The 14,450-nt window shown below is 26.0% G+C and overlaps 1 protein-coding gene across 27 annotated transcripts in view; it reads right to left on the bottom strand.

Annotated features, from left to right (window-relative positions):
- LOC108000913 (peripheral plasma membrane protein CASK) overlaps positions 1 to 14,450 on the bottom strand; it is a 235,199-nt gene that overhangs the window by 50,464 nt on the left and 170,285 nt on the right. The window contains exon 1 of one of the 27 annotated variants that reach the window (XM_062079509.1): positions 1,458 to 1,672. The exons of 25 other annotated variants lie outside the window; for them this stretch is intronic. In XM_062079509.1, coding sequence (XP_061935493.1) covers positions 1,458 to 1,469 — 12 coding nt within the window. In that variant the 5' untranslated portion in view covers positions 1,470 to 1,672. Of the gene's footprint in view, positions 1 to 1,457; positions 1,673 to 14,450 lie in introns of those variants that run through there. One more of the 27 variants, XM_062079510.1, reaches the window with a different exon arrangement.

Here is a 14,450-nt window from a genome sequence, read left to right as displayed (position 1 = left end):
ATGAACAAAACACAATGCGTTTTTAATTTCATGATTAATGTATTTAATATTATTTATATCGAGAAAGGTATAGGTTATAGTAAAAAGATAAATAATGCTAAAATTAATTGCAAAATTTGAAGAATTAATCATTTCAATTAATCATTTCAAGAATATACAAAAATATACAAAATGATTAAATATATTTTTTTAAATAAAAATAATTTCAATTTGAGAAATATTAGATTTAATAATTAATTGATGTTCATTTCAAAATTTACAGATACATGAAATTATACTTAAATCTACGATTCAACATATGAATAACGATTTATTCTTTAATGTATAATTAAATAACATTTTTAGCAACGACTTAATGTTCTTAATAATGAGAAATGGAACGATAATACAAATTATTGATTGATTCCCAAATTCATCGAAGAAACCATAGAATTACTGATTGGAACACGTGACTTGAATGATATCTTTTCATGATTTTTCAATAAAGCAATTATTTGATAAAAGATTATTGCGACAATATGTTAAATAGCAATGAAAAATTAAAGAATAGCAGCATTTGTAAAATATTGAAATAATTATTTTATGAAAAAAAATTAAATATCCTTGAATTTCTAAAATTATCATTACAAATAGTTAATAATTAAACACCAAAGAATAAATGTGTATTCCTTTATTCGAGGAGAAAAACTGTAAAATAAATTTTATGATGTAATATGAAATTGTTTTTGATAGAAATGTTTTGAAATGCTTTCAAAGAAGTCTGTAAGCAAAAGTATTTTATATCTTAAAATCGAATACGAAGTTCTAACTAAAGTACCACTTCAAACCGCAACATAATTTAGAAACTTTTAACCTGACTCAGGTATAATATTGAATGAACAACATTTTCATATTCGTAGCAAATTTTTATTAAACTGTTTTAAAAAAATTTATATTACGAATTGAAACTTATAATTGCAATTATAATTAAAAATAAAACAAATTTATTTCGCAAAATAGGAAAATGAACACTTGTTTTATATTCTATTATTTATATAATTTAAAAAAGAATTAAACGTAAATTTATTTATTATGATTTATAAAAGAATTCTTATCTTTGATCAAATCTTTTATATCATATTCGTTCCGTTATTATTTTCATCTGACACACGAATTTACATATAAATCTAAATCTACAATTTCAGAAAAATCTACAATTCTAAAATAAATCATCAAAAAAAAAAAATTCGATATTTAAAATATTTTTCTCATTCCAAATCTCACAAAATCTTCGCTGAATTTCCAATTTCTATATTTTATACTCTCTCCACGAAAAATCGTCAAAGAAAATAAACAAAATTTGTAAAATTTGTAAAACTCGAACTCGAACCGAATCCCGCGAAATCTCGACCAAATTTCCATTGTTTCTACTGAAGGAATATAAACAAAATTGGAATAAAATCAACAGGAGGACTCACATAACACAGCATCCTGATACGAAGATAAACAACGAAGGGTTTCGAAAAACAAGTGTCGATTCACATGGACAGATCGTCGTCGCTTTAATACGATCTCTATCACTTCCTTATCTGGATTGCATTCAATTCGAACCGGTGTACTCGCACGATTCGAAAACCGTGAAACGTTTACGCGACGAGTGTACGTGAAGACGGTTGGCCGAACACTGACTGTGCGCGCTCTGCTGTCGACGCTTTAGAGTTCGACTTCCCGCCAATCCCCCTGTTACTCGTCGCTACTTCGACCTTTTCAACCGAATCATCTCTTCGTAAAAAAAAGGGGGTCAACCTTGAATCGAATTACGTCGAACGTGATTAAGAAGGCGATATGGACACGAGATGGAAAACTTATTAGGGATACTTATCGGACAAGTAGATTTGGAATAAGTGGAACGAAGAATCGTCCATTCTGGGGAACTTTCAATGTTGATATTTTGATCGAGCATGAGATATTCTCTTGAATTTCTGATCGCCGGATTAAATTCTCGATCCTTGTAATTCCAGATATTTGGATTGAGAGATATTGGACGATTATACTTCGTTGCTTCGTTTGTTTGATTTGAAAATTTAGATTTTGTTTTTGTGGTAAAGAAGATGGCTTGGATACATTATAGTTAATTAAGGAGGAGAGACGGATGATACAATCTTTAATTTAAGAGGCTTTAGACGTTATTCTGATAAAGTGTATGGGTAAGTTTTCGAGACAAAAGGTTTTGATAGGAATAATTTTATAATTTTAGAATGATGGATAAATAGATTGATATATTTTTCTTCTCTTTTCTTTTATATTGCAATCTTTTTTTTTTATTTTGTTATTGATTCGAAATTACATATTAAAATAATAATTTTATTATTATAAAAGATTTTTCATCGTAACGGAACTTTAATTTAACTATTTTTTAAATAGTTGATGTTTTACGAAACACGTTGAATCTTTTGATAGTGTGTATATATTTTAATTAAAATGCATTACTAATTTTGTCTAACGCAGGTGTAAACGCTTAGTAACTGCAAAAATAAAAAATCTCGCCAAACTGATGGATTTTAGTAGTTTCAGTGTTAATCAAACATGGAAACATGCAGAATCAATACACTTGTACCATGGTGCAACTTTTTTTACTACAGTTTTTTTTTTTTTTTTTTAATCAAAACCAATGCATGAAAACCAAAATTATATTTAGGGAAGGAAAATAGTCAAAAAATGATTTTTCTCGTATGTTGTATTTTCGAAAGATTGAAACCTTGTTTTGAAAAAAAGTTATGAAAGTGGAGAAAAAAGTAAAAATTATAGATGACAAAAATATTCAAAATGAATCGAGAATCGATATATAAATCTAATCAAAAGAATGAATATGCTTTGAAATATTAAATGATATATATATTTTCATACGCATTTACAAATATTTGTAAAAAAATTTCATTTTAATGAGCAAAAAATCACAATAATTATTATAATTAAATTAATATAATTATATTGAATTATATTCATTCAATATTTGCACGAAAATGTTATCTACAAAAATCATTATAAATTTTCATACGAAATACAAAATATATGAATAAATAGAGAAATTATTTATTTGATAAAGAAACAAATGAAATATATCAATATTTTATTTTCTAATGTAACAAAGAGTTTAATTAATTTCCTTGTTTAATCTAACAAGATACGTATGAAACAAATTAAATTAACTGAATCTTGGTTATTTATGAGAAAAACGTGATACGTCTGTTCAGGATCATGCAGTTACTATTTCAAAAGAGTAATGAGTTTACCGACCAACTGAAAACACGATCTCTCTTTTAACGCCACTTCTTGTCGAACTTTTAATATCTCGTTCAGAGTTCATCGAGTTTATTCAACCAGACTGGCAATCTCAGCCAAGCATTATAAACCACCAGCAGTCGCCACTTAACAAATACATTTGAGTATCGAACACGTGACTTATAGAGGTCTTTTCATTGTACCTTAATAAAATATAGTTAAGAATCATCGTTACATATTGAGAGTTAATTATGCTGCAATTACTTCCAGAGTTCTCAAAATAAAACTTTATTATCTGTTGCATTACATTTTTCGAAATTCATAAAGATATGATTAAAAAAAATAATGTGAAAGATTTGAATATATTAAAATGATTTGCATATATTGTAAAATCGATGATATAAATTAATATAATACACATGAAATTTTTTTAATTCTATTAACAGTCATTTTCAATTATGTTAAAGAAAATTAAATTTGGATATGCAAATCACGTTGGATATTATATTTGTTTAATTAAATACATAAATTTAGCATGTTACGTCGTTCTTAATAAATTATTTTAAAAGAAACAAGTAAATATTTGAAAATGTATACTATAAAAAAGTGCATATAGAAATTATTAATTATGAAATATATAATTTATATTCGAGAAAAAATCAAACAGTTAAAATTTTATTCTAAAAAAAAATATTTAAATATTTTAAAAAATAAAATTTCAGTTGTATCAATCTGTATAAAAAAATAAATACGAATAATATTAAAATATAAAATATCCATTTTACTACACCATTTGTTTCGAAATAAATATTGAAATAACATTTTCAAAGATGTTATCTAAGAAAACTTACTACATTATTTACTCAATACTACGATATCACATTACTTTCAATCCTACAATATCATAGACATTCTTTTTTGATCATATTTCTTTTTTCTCTCTTTTTTCTTTCTATCTTTTTTATATGATTCATTATATCCGCGTTCTATTTTTCATTCCCTTTATCGCTCACAGTATTTTGATTATTTATCAAAATCACATGAAAAGCTATAGTGGCGCGAGAATAATAAATACCGCGCGAAAGCTTTAAAAAATTCTCGCAGCTCAATGTGAATCATTTATGATCTATTTCGCGAGTTTCTGAGTGAACGCTTGCTTGTTAAAAATAACGCGATAAAAAATTACGTGGATATGAATCGATAATTGAACAATTATCCATGATTTTTAACAAGATCGAGCACTAAAAACGGAGATCGGTTGGATTAGACAGATTAATTCGACGTGTGATCTAAAGCAGTTCAACTTATAAATAAATAAATAGCAAAAATTATAACCGTAAATGTGGAAAAATAGAAACAAGTTTACAAAGCGAATCCACTGGTAGAAAGAAGAATGTTATAGCAAGACTTTTTCTTTGATCTGAATAAACCATTTAATTGAATGAACATTTAATTATCCGAAGAACATCGGACTTGATCAAAAGATAACAAATGTTCTGAATATAGTTGTTTATGTCATCTTTGCTTTCCTCTTAAAATATATTTTATATGTCTACATCTTAATTTTTCTTTTCTTTTCAAGTCCATTGTGTATTATGCGTATAAATAATTTTGTTTTTCTCTCACTGAAGAAAAATTAAGAAAACAATGAAAGAAGAAGCGATTAAAATATGTATATTGTTTATCTGAAATTGAGAATTTTAATTGTCGGTATTTTTGACTGATAATATTTTATGTGTAAATTTTCAAATATTTTCAAATATTTTAATATCATAATTTTTTTACGAGAATTGGAAACATGTATTATATTTCTTTTAAATAATTATTTTTTTTGTTTTATCAGTGTTATGTAATAATATGTAACAAATCAATGATTCATATAAAATGTAATTAGAGTTTTATACGTTTAATTATACGAAAAATTCGATTGTCCTTAATAGAGCTTAAAACATTTTGTTACTTTTATGATTTCTGACTTATCAAATCAAAAAGATAATTATTGTTTATGTAATAATTTCAAAAAATCGAAATTTTTTATAATCTTAATCTATGACCTTAGAAAAGAGAGTAAGTATTTTTGATTTTAAAAATCAAATTTCAACTCATCTCTAATTCTTACTCGTGCATTCGTTAAAAGAATAAACACGAATCGACTATAAAAATTTTAAATCGCATAGCGAAATGAATTAATCAACGATGAACGTTTTACGTTTCTTTAATCAAAGATTAAAGGAATTCAACGAAAATTTCTAAAAAAATTTAAAAATTTTTCCACGATACACTATAAAACTTGACACGAATAACAAGCGGTTTTTACCGCTTCTCGGTAAACGTTTTCGAAACAATCTATTCTATTTCTAGTTTCTAAGGATGGCGTTATATACCTCGAATATTAACGTCTGTTTTCCGGTTTCCGCTAATATTTCGGAAACCGGGGAAAAACAAATCACATTTTCCCGCGTGGAAACTGGGACAGGGATTATTGTTGCGACGTACCGAAATTCAGAGCGAAACTTTTGCCCGACTAAGAAAGGAAACTTTGGAAGATAGTGTCCAAAAGTTGAACTTACCCTTTTCATACCGCGCCTACGAAAACGTGTAAACTATAATAACATCCTTTCAAACCATTTCCTCTTCTCTTTCCACTATCCTCCACTGAGATGTTTGTTATATTTACAGCAAGTAAAGATTAAGAGATAACTTGAAAAGTTTTTAAAATGCACAACCGTTTAAGAAGAAAAAGAAAACGGGAAAGAAGAAGCAGGGGAAAATTGAAATAATAAATGAGAGTTAACTCGTCGTATCTCGACAAATATTTAAAGAACAATGCGGTAAATTTGGCGAAAGTAGAGTTTTAATTATTTTAATTATTTAATTTCCTTGGGATTGGATTCTTTATCTCGACTTTTAAAAGATTCGTGACGAAAATTACAAGGGTGCAGTCTCTTTAACCGTTTTAAATGGTTTTAAGTGAGAGAATTTCCATCAGCTTGGCGAAGCACTTTTCAAGTCCGATACACTCTTCACTTTTACTGCAAGGTATGAGAATGCCTCGAAGCTTGGATGACGCTTGGATGTACTATTTTCTAGCATTCGAAACTGCGAGATATGGACACGGCATTACGATGTCGCCTCTGGCTCGGCTCTCTGACCGGTACAACTTGCTAAAGAGAAAATTTACTTCTTCGTGGAAGTTCTATTACTATTGTGGAGAACTGGAAAATCGCGAAAGATATTCCACGGCTTTTATTTGTCACGAAATATGAGGGTTAAAGAGTTGCGCAATGTCTATTATTTGTCATAAAGGAAACATAATGATTCTTGAAGATTTATTTCTTGTGTAGAAAATTAATGGAGAGAGTGATGAAAAGTAAGATCTATAAGATTTTGTGGACACTGAATATAGAGAAAATAATAAAATGTTTTAAATAATATGGAAAGAAAAGAAAATTGATTAAGTCGCTTGGAAATCTAATTAAGTAAGTTTACTTTTTTTATAATGAAAATGCATGATTAGTTTTTAATTTTTCAAAAGCTAAATGTCGATGGAGTTGATCAATCTGGCTTTTATGTAGTTCGATTACTTTCGAAGTAAAATATATGAAGTTGTTTGGAAAATTCATAGCAAAATTCGGAGGAACGTATAAAAGGGAGACCATATTTCATGAATTTTGGTATTTATATATTTATCAATTCATTTGCAGTATACTATTTGTTTATTAAATTTATTAAACAAAATTTGCTCTGGGAATTTCGTTTGTTTAATTATTATATGTGCAAATACTATTATACGACAGAATCATGCGCAAAATGATCCGAATTGAAATTAAAAATTGAATAATATAAAAATATTTGAGGATTTAAATATTCAATCTCTTGAATAGATTTCGCAAAATGAATAATAATGGTGTTAAACTTATATAAATATATCTACAGATTTAAAAACTATAAACATCTAAATTTCAATATTTATTTATGATTTTATAATGAAGAATGTTTTGGAAAACTTATAAAATATATTACCATAAGCGTATTCTACTTGAAAACTAATAACAATTATTGATTGAATATGATGGATGAATTACATTATTAATCAATATTACATGATTGTATATAAATTTGAAACTTTAGAATTCTCTAATTCACTGGATACCTATACAATAACAAATTTAAATATATTTAATTAATTATACAAAATTAATAATACTTCCAGTAATTATTATTGATAAACAAAAGTAGCTATAATAATTAATAGAAATTATCAAGTTCAAATTATTTATTATAGATAAATATATAATATTTGTAATATAATATAAAGTAACAAAATTCATTATCCATTAAAAAACTCGAATTGCAATTTTGTTTCATCCCCTTTTTAGTTAATTATAATTATAATATAATATTTACATTATCGACTGCAACTCAAATATCAATCCATCAGATCTTTGTGATAAAAAATTGTGATAAAAAAATTTTCTCGTAATATTTCATCCCACAATTGAGGGTGGTTCGACTTATTTCACAAAGTTTTGTTTCTTTTTTTTTTTTTTTCTTCTTCTACTTTGCGCAATGCAATGAAATAATAATGATAATTCACGTTTCGTGCCACCACGAAATTTGTTAGCTTATTCCACTGTTTGTGTATGTTCCTCCACATCATGCGAGCTCGTATATTTCCAGTTCCTTCCTTCACCCCCCGGTTCACGTCTATTCCACGTGTATACGTATGCAGCTACGTGCTTCGTCGAACTTGTACACTCCAATTGTATTTCCTTTCGTGCGATTTCCTCATGTGCGTGCATTTACGTACGTTGATCGACCAAGAGTTAAATATTTTCCATCATGCAATGAAACACTGACTTTTAACAAGTTTGTTTCTTGCGTTTAATTATACGTAGAGTAGCGTGTCACTGATCTTTCGTTTAGATATTCCGTTTGTATTATGCAAGATGTATTATGACTTTTTATTTTTTATTCTAATCGCCATTGTTTAATAATTGCACGATGAAATTGAAAAACAAGAATTGAGATTGAAATAATTGTTGAGAGGTTTTAAAAAATTTAGAAATATATGCTAAAGTAGTTATTGAAAATATTTATAGATTTCATTTTTTGAATCTATACTAAAGTAATTAACACGATGGATGGAATTGTATGATTCATTTTTAAATAATTATTTTCCTATAAACTGTAAAATAAATTAAATTAATCTTCAATTCTTAATTATATTTTAATTCAGATAGTATTTCAATACTTCAAAATTTTAAATATTTAAATATCTTTTAAATATTTTTGTAAAATCACGATTTTTATAAATTTAACAATTCCATAATATTTTTCTAATATATGAATTAACCATTATCATAAATATGAAATTGATTTAAAATCATTAATTGTAATAAGAATATTTTATATCTACAAATTTCGAACGAAACGAATAACACAATGATTAAAAAAAAAAAAAGATAGAAAAAAAAAAGAATATTTGCATAGCTACAAAAACTTCCTTTTCACGAATGCCACTAAATTCAAACAATTACGTTACTCTCTTCGCAAGGACGTAAATGATGTCTAGAATTTTGCGTTATTACAAGCTTTTTCCTTTCTTTTTCCTCTCCTCCTCTTTCTCCCTTTTTTTTTCTTTTCTTCCATCCAACGTAACGTTCGAAATTCCTCGTTTGTCGCAGTAAATTCACCACGAGCTATTTGCAGGCTCGATAGCTTGCACCCACGGTCGTTGTCGTTTCATGCACGAATTTCACGTTGCTGAAACCGAGTTCCATATTTTCACAGAGCCACGCCACGCCCGTGTGCACGCGTACGTGCAGAAGTTAATCGGCCATGAATCAAATATGTTTTGCTAAAGAGAGTCTCTCCACGACGAGTTTGCCCCTTTACGCATCGCTACTACACTTGACCGTGCACCGGAGGCCGACTATACGTGAGTTTTTCCACTTACAATCACCGTCTGCTCTTAAGCGTCGTTACACTGCGCAAAATGTTAAATGTCGCTTTGTTGATAGACGCACTTGTAGAATGTAGAGATAATGGATAAATGAATGAATCGTTACTCCAATAGAAAATTTTGGTAATAATAGTTTTAAGAGTGGTTTGTTATCGTTGAAATTTTGAAAGTGACGAAGTGGAAATTTGAAAATTCTGTATGGATATGTTTTAAAGTGAACTAATATTGATTATAAATGAATGTGAAAAAAATTAAAACGAACGAGGGAAGGTAGATTTTTTGAAAATAACAATAATGTTGTAATGTAATATATTACAACAATTTGAAATAAATAAAGTTTGAAATAAATTGCTAATTAAGATAAGTTAAATAATTTTAATACCAATTTAATGCGAACTTCTGGAAACATAAAATTATGAAACATATTTTCGATGGAGTAATTTATTTAAAATGTTATTATTATTCAAAATATCATCTTAATGTTCAAATTTTATATTAATACTTAAATTTTACTGTTGAATATTTTCCTTTATTTCCTTTTAAATGTTTAAAAAAAAAACATTATTAAATTTCTAAATTCTATTACAATAAAAATAAATACTTCGATTCTGCAATTATAACATTTCAAAATTCATATTTTTCGTTCGATTAATCAGCTTAATACTCTTTTCTTATATAAGTAAACTTTGAATAAATCATTAACAAGATAGATTTATTTCTCAATTATCTCCGTTCTAAAATAACCGAACATAATGGCTACACAATATGCAATATCTTATCCCCACAAAATACCATTTTTTATGTCGCATCATAAATCTTTAAGCGGTCATGCAAGAAACTTTAATTATACCTTTAAAATTAACGTCGTGCATAAGATTATGGAATTCATCATACAGATTGGAATCGTTAAATCTTGATTTTCTTCCGGGATATCATGTTAATCATTTATCCCAAAAATGGTCCCTCATAGTTCGTCTCTCTCTCTCTCTCTTTTTTTATGAAATATTCGTATTCACGAACTTCTATCATTATACAATTTATAAAGTTGAGCACGGAGTTCATTAGAATTTCTCGAGAAATCTTCCACGTTTAATTTAGCAACGATAAAAAATATATGGAGAATACATCCTGAATACTAATAATATACGATATACATAAAACCAAATACTTAGAAGGAAAATATATTTCTTGGTTCTTCGAAAGGCTATGTCGTTTGCGTGAGTTAATTACTTTTCGAGATAACATAAATTATTTTTATAATTTCACACGTTAGAGAAATATTTTACACCAATCTTTCTGAATATTTATGGAATAATTAATTTTTTTTACAAGTATATGGTCAAATAATCTATGAATATTTCTTTTTATATTTGCATAAAAAGATAATTTCGCTGAACTGAAGAAAAAATTAAAGATCTTTTATAGAATATAATTTTCTGTAAAATTAATTCCACTTAAAAATAATTAGATAATAGCGTTAGGATTTTAAAATAGACGAATCTTTAATAATATAATTATATTACATGTAATTATATTTATATGAATAAATAATTTATGAGTTTTCGTATTTATATTTAGTACGAAAACTCGATTGAATGAATAAAACAAAAAAAAAAATTTTTAACAGAATATAATTTCTTATATATTTAATATTCATTTAATATAATATAATATAAAATACTCATTTGTATTTAAAAACGATCAAAGAGTGTCATCAACAAATTTTGCTAGCTATGAAATAATAAATTTTACAATTTATGAAAAATCCAACTAATTTTATAATTTTAAAAAATAATTCTATTTGCAATAGTTTGTATTTTCAATAACATCTCGACATAATTTGTTCAATTTTGTTTCACGCAATAAAAGTATTCACGCGAGTTCCTGAATTTTTCAACTCTCTTCATTTGTTTTATTATTCCTTCGCTCATTTGCATTTGAGATTAATAGTTGGTATTTTTATATGCATCCGAATCCCGGTAACGTGAAATTTAGCTCACTTTAAAATTCAATTCTGACATGAAACAATATATACGCGACGTTCCTTTTTTCCCTCTCTTTCTCTCTTTCTCTTATTTTTTAATTATACACGCATGAATATATGATTACCGCAATTTTTATCGATAAATATGTATCGTGATTTATATATGTCATCAATATAAATTCATTTCGACGCAGATTTATATATTATATAAATTTAAAAAATAATTCATATTCGATATATATATATATATAAAACATGGTTATTGAGAGGAATGATATATAAAATTATTAGGGTGGTATTGGAAGCGCAGATCACCTCGAATTTGTCTCGTCATTTAAAATTTTAAGTAAGATGCGGAATATTCTTCAAGTTTTTATGCATACCTATTACCTACGAGTACCTACCGTGTTCAATATTTAGCGAAACGTCACTGCCATGCTTTTGCGTCGACCTTCCTCGATTGAATCTAGTTGATTTCCTTCAAAATTGAAATTTATCAATTTATCGTCTTATTGAATCGATATGTCGAATATGCAAGTTGCTGTGATTCAATAAAAATGATAAAGTTTAAAAATTCAATATGAGAATATTGTATCTAATAAAAGTTTGTTGTTTCCATATTTTTATTTGAAAGTGAAAAAAATATTTGAAACTTACAAGAGGTTTATACAATATGTATTTTAAGATTACTTTGTTATTTCGGGAAGAACAATAATATTGTAAGAATAGTTATATGGTTTTCATAGAACTGAGACAAATTATGCCTTTAAAATGGAGATGAAAAGCAATGGAAAAGACAATACCACAAAGTGAAAAAGCAAAATGAATGTTGAATATCTTTAATAATAAAGTGAGAAAGTTTTGACTCTAAAGTAATATTCAATAATATGCTTTGTTAAAATACAATGAATGATATGCGACTGCTAAATAATAGAAAAGAATAGAAAAGAAGTGTAATTCATATGTGAGAAGAGAATGAAGAAATGTTTAATATGCAAAGAATAATAATTCTTTAAACAATTATTATATCTTTGTATTTATTGAGTTGAAATATATTTCAATTTTTAATAATATTTATAATTATAATTTACATTATTCTTTATTTTTTAATGTTGTTTAAATAAAAATCCATAATTGTGTATACAATATATTTCCTAATGATCATAATTGATTCTAAACTACAAAAATATATCAATACATCGTTGAAATATAAATAAAATAAAATTTAACTAAAAATTGCAATTAATTTTCAATTTGTTAAAAGATTTATTTAATTCCATAAAATCATTCCCAATGATAATAACTTTCTAATTTCATTTTCAAAGATATTGCTTCAGTTATCATGTTCTCAATGCAAATCACATAAAATAATTATTTTTTATTATTTTTCATATCGATAATACGATATTAACTGTTCTAGTTACATATTTGCATTGCAATTTAACTGCAATGAATAGGTAAGTAGTGTCAATATCGAATCCATATCGGTGCAAAGGTTTGGTCGGTAAACGTACACCCTTGATATCAAACGGGTAATCGTGAACCACGTATTTTCGCGGAGGGCGTTCATTTCTCTTTTCTGTAGGGTAGCAGAATAGAGCTTCCACTGTTTACCGGCTGATGGCGCGGTGACTAATAGAAATTCCCTAGAATCTCTTTACCATCGAGTTTTCTCCTAGCACCATCTAGTTATATATTAGAAATAGTTATTTATTCATGGTTCTTAGAAGATTGATACTAAAATTTTTTGTAAATTATGTTTTTCATGATTGAATATGCAATGACATTATTATCATGATATTTAGTTATTTATGTTAATTGAATTGGTACCTATTATCTAGTAACAAAGTTAATAGTAAAAAAATGAAAAATTCTAAGATAATTAAGCGTTAAAACTGCTGCAAATGGAATTTATTCGAATTATTTAATTATAAATCAAAAAAGCAAAATAATAATGTGATTTTTATCTCGTAAAACATTCAGTTTTAATTAAAATTATATTTTTTATGAATGTTTCATGAAATGTTAAATATTTTACAATAAATATACAAAATTGTCAATATTATAAACCATAGAAAAATAAAAAAAAAAAGAAAGAAAGAAAAATAAAATAACGAAGCAAAGTTAGAATTTATAACTTTTATACAAAATTTTTTTCATTTCTTTAAAGACAAAAATTTTCTAGATTTAACTCTTTAAGAAGAGATCTTTTTCATTTTCGAAATGGTCTAAAAAAAGTTTATCTCATCTTTCAATTTATCTCAAAGTAATGAAACATTTTTACTATTTTTTAAAATTATACTTTTTCTTTTAAAAAAATATTAAAAATTTATAAAAATATAATTGTTGAGAGAACTGTTAATTTTTCAAAAATTATTTTAAATTATATAATAAACGTAAAAATATTATTACTTCTAATAATTAGAAATTGCTCGTCGAATTTAATTTAGTGTGAACTACTTTAGAGAGGACTTTATTTTTAATAAACTTGCACGAAAGTGCGACTGAGTGTGACTTTTCATATGTATGAAAGTTTCTACGAAAGTTTATAAAAACGAGAATTCGAAGGACCAGTTTTATAAAGTTTAAACGTAAAGTTAGTTAGGAAAACATTTAACAAATTATTCGATTTGATGTACATTTTTACCTCATTTTAAAGTAACAAAGTGAAATTTCATTTAAAGAGACAAAAGATAACAATATAGCTTTGAAATGACTTGTTTTCATAATCATTTAAAAATTTTTATTATTGTATTTTAAGATATTTTAGTAATTGATTTTTTTTAAATCTAATTTTTATTTTGGAAAATACAAGAGAAATTTAATCCAAATTGACGAACTTTTTCCGCTAAATTTTACAGAATTCTTTTGAACACAGATAAAATATAAAATACAGATTTCTGTTTCATAATTTTTACACTTTCATAATTTTTAGTCAAATATAATTATCAACTGACTTGTCATATTCACAAAATTCACTTTTAAAAAACTTTCATTATTAAATTTGTTAGACAGTATTATTCAGGAGAATTTATTTATGAAACTTCTGATTTGTGAAATTTCACTTTATATTTTTTTCACGTTATATTTTTCCACTTTTCCAAAAGAATCTATATTTAGTACATTTAAATATATTTTACTTATAACTTTTTTTTGTTACTTCTTACATCATATTATAATACTTCTACGAATATCTCTCACAATATAAACTTCAATTTCCATTTTAATCGCAAAACATTT

This window comes from Apis cerana, linkage group LG9, assembly GCF_029169275.1.
Source record: "Apis cerana isolate GH-2021 linkage group LG9, AcerK_1.0, whole genome shotgun sequence".
In the NCBI taxonomy this organism is placed as follows: domain Eukaryota; kingdom Metazoa; phylum Arthropoda; class Insecta; order Hymenoptera; family Apidae; genus Apis; species Apis cerana.
The sequence above is the reverse complement of the archived record's forward strand: the minus strand, read 5'-3'. Positions and strand labels throughout refer to the sequence as shown.